Here is a 2821-nt window from a genome sequence, read left to right as displayed (position 1 = left end):
CCGATGTTTTGTACTGCGCATGTGCATGCACCCACAGCGAACAGACTGTTCGTCGGGTGCACGCTCCCAGGACAGCGGTTGCCTCATTAGCATATGGGAACGCCCAGTGTTTCATGGGCGTTCCGATGAGAACGCTGGGCATTCTCATGCTAATCACCGGATGTCAGCGGCCCGCCCATTTCCTTCCCAGCGTGCACGCATATGTAAGTGACTTGAGAGTCGGTGACCATCGAAAGATGTGGGAGATTCCCCCCTGGCCTGCGAATGGATGTTACTGTGAGCGAGTCGCCCCTGCGAATGGGCGGCGCCAGCCTTGCGAATGAGCCAGAATAACCCCCACTGACCGATAACGTTATGATATCGTTCAGTGACCACATCCAGGAAAACAATGAAGTCAGGATTGAGCGTCATGTACAGATGACGGAGGGGGTCATCAATGTCCTGCAGGAGCGTTTATCTCTAACTATATAGTGCGCACCCATTAGTCGATATGCGCGATAATATCCATATCGTTATCAGTCGCCGCAATGCAGATTTAAATTAACAGGTGGTGCAAAAGATAAAACAGGCATCCCATTGGCGAACACAAGGCTAAGAGAATGGCGAACGTTTGGCAATATGTCTGCAATGTATATTTTATTTAAGAAAAATCCCATTTCAAATCTTTAAACACCAAAAGAACAAATCATTTTATTTATATAGCGCTCTTTCCCCAGGAGGACGCCAGGGGCATTTTGAATGCAGGAAAATGTTAAATTGATCTTCCAAACATACTATTACATAGACTAGCATGGCTTCCGGGGCTGAAGGAACAGCCAGGAGGTGCGGTACCTCCACCCAGACGGTGACCGGCCAGTACTGTACATACATGTAAGAGAACCAGATTATGACAATGTTATTTTTGTTTTATATATGAAACTGGCAGCCACCATGACGGGTGCAATATCAGAGAGATCCGGCTACATGGAAGGGATTAATAAAGATGTGTAATTCCACCATCAACAGTTAGCTTCCCTGATTTATGGACACCGCAGGAGCATATGAGGGGGTCAGCGGGACAAATATTGTTGTCAGAATCAGGCCCAGTGATCAGAGATGAAGAAACATGTTTATAATGAAACCAAAAAATCCAGACTGGACATTAGGGATAACTATCGATGGTTACTCACCATCACTGGTCTGACAACACGATCTCTAAGGATTATTTCTCCTTATTCCCCCCACATATAGTTATACAACCATTCTCTACACATAATGCAGCATGGAGGGGCTCAGTGAGGGCGGCATTAAAGGTGTGTAAGTGTCTGATGGGGTCACACAGAGAATAAAAGGAGATCTGTCCTGCCTCATAATCCAGGTATATCCTCACTCTGTCACAGGGGATATTGTCAGGTAACTGGATCTCTGTACTATGATGTATCACTGAGTACCGATTATTATACCACCTCCTACACAGACACCAGGACTTGTTATTATCTCCAATATGTGACTGACGTCCTCTCCTGTCTATACTGGGATAACACATCCCCACCTTCCACCACGCTGACTTACTGACATCCACCTCCCAGTAATGTCGCCCTGAGGAGAATCCCCTGGTGCTTATTACCTGAGGATACTGAAATCTCTCTGGTGTTACTGGGTGATTCTGGTTTATATCGGACCTGGATGCAGATTTCCTGTCACCTGATATCTGTATATAATCACCAGCTGTGGCTACATCCAGTAATAGGTCTGTAGGTTGCTGCACATAGATCCCTGTATTTATCCCTGTTATTATATCAGATAATGTGTGTAATGTCCCTGAGATGAGTCCCACATCCAGACCTCCTGCACCACGGACCTGGTTATCGTGTCTCTCTGTGTCCTCAGTGTCACACAAGTCCCCTGTGTCCGGTTCCTGTAGGACAATCACTGGGTCAGACATGTTACACAGCTCCTCAATGTGACGCATCTTCCCGGACAGCCCGTCCTTCTTTATTTCCAGCTGCTGGATCAGATCAGAGACTGAGAGTGAAACGCGCTGTTCCTGCCTGGAGATCTCACTCAGGACTCTCTTCTCCAGGTCTTCCAGCTGTCTCCTGAGGTCTCTAAACAGGGCAGTGACTGTCTCTGTTACACCGGCTGCTTTTCCCTGATCCTCTCTCCTGCGCTCCTGCAGTCTCTGGACTCTTTTCTCAGTTTCTGCTCTCTTTGTGGTCAGTTTCTGCAGAATAAGTTCTAGTTTTTCCTTCTTTTTCTCAGAGGCCTCATCCAGAGACTCCACATGGTGCTGTTGATGGGATCCAGATCCAGTCATGCAGTCTTTACAGATACAGGCCTCATCCTCAGTGCAGTAATACTCCAGGACCTTCTTATGGACGGAGCATTTCCTGTTCCCCAGGGCAGTGGTGGGGTCACATAAGACGTGTTTTGCTGACTTGCTGTGTACTCTCAGGTGTTTGTCACACAGAAAAGCCTCACACATCAGACAGGACTTAGCAGCAGGTACAGGAGAGTCCACACAGTAAGTGCAGAAGATCTCTTTCTCCTCCTGATCTGGCCGAGCAGACCGGAAACTCTCCACTATGTTACACAGCGTTATGTTCCTCTGCAGTGCAGGACGCTCCTGACACACTGCTCTGCACTCAGGACAGCTATATACTCCAGCATCCTCCTGTGTATCCAGCACACGATCAATACAGACCCGGCAGAAGTTGTGGCCACATCTCAGGGTTACAGGATCTGTATAAATGCTCAGGCAGATGGAACAGACCAGGTCCTGTCTCAGATCAGCAGATGCCATCGCTGGATGCAGGAGACAGAAATGAAAGTAAATTTTTGA

General features: G+C 47.6%; 1 protein-coding gene across 1 annotated transcript; it reads right to left on the bottom strand.

Moving 5' to 3' along the window:
* Positions 1 to 628: 628 nt before the first annotated feature.
* LOC146073653 (E3 ubiquitin/ISG15 ligase TRIM25-like) lies at positions 629 to 2821 on the bottom strand. The gene has a single exon (XM_083181015.1). The coding sequence runs from the start codon at positions 2780 to 2782 to the stop codon at positions 1202 to 1204; it is 1581 nt and encodes a 526-aa protein (XP_083037141.1). The 5' UTR covers positions 2783 to 2821; the 3' UTR covers positions 629 to 1201.

The sequence above is a fragment of the Crinia signifera genome, chromosome 4, assembly GCF_055691185.1.
Source record: "Crinia signifera chromosome 4, ASM5569118v1, whole genome shotgun sequence".
NCBI classification, from domain to species: Eukaryota; Metazoa; Chordata; class Amphibia; order Anura; family Myobatrachidae; genus Crinia; species Crinia signifera.
Note: the sequence above shows the minus strand (reverse complement) of the source record. Positions and strands in the feature narration are given on the sequence as shown.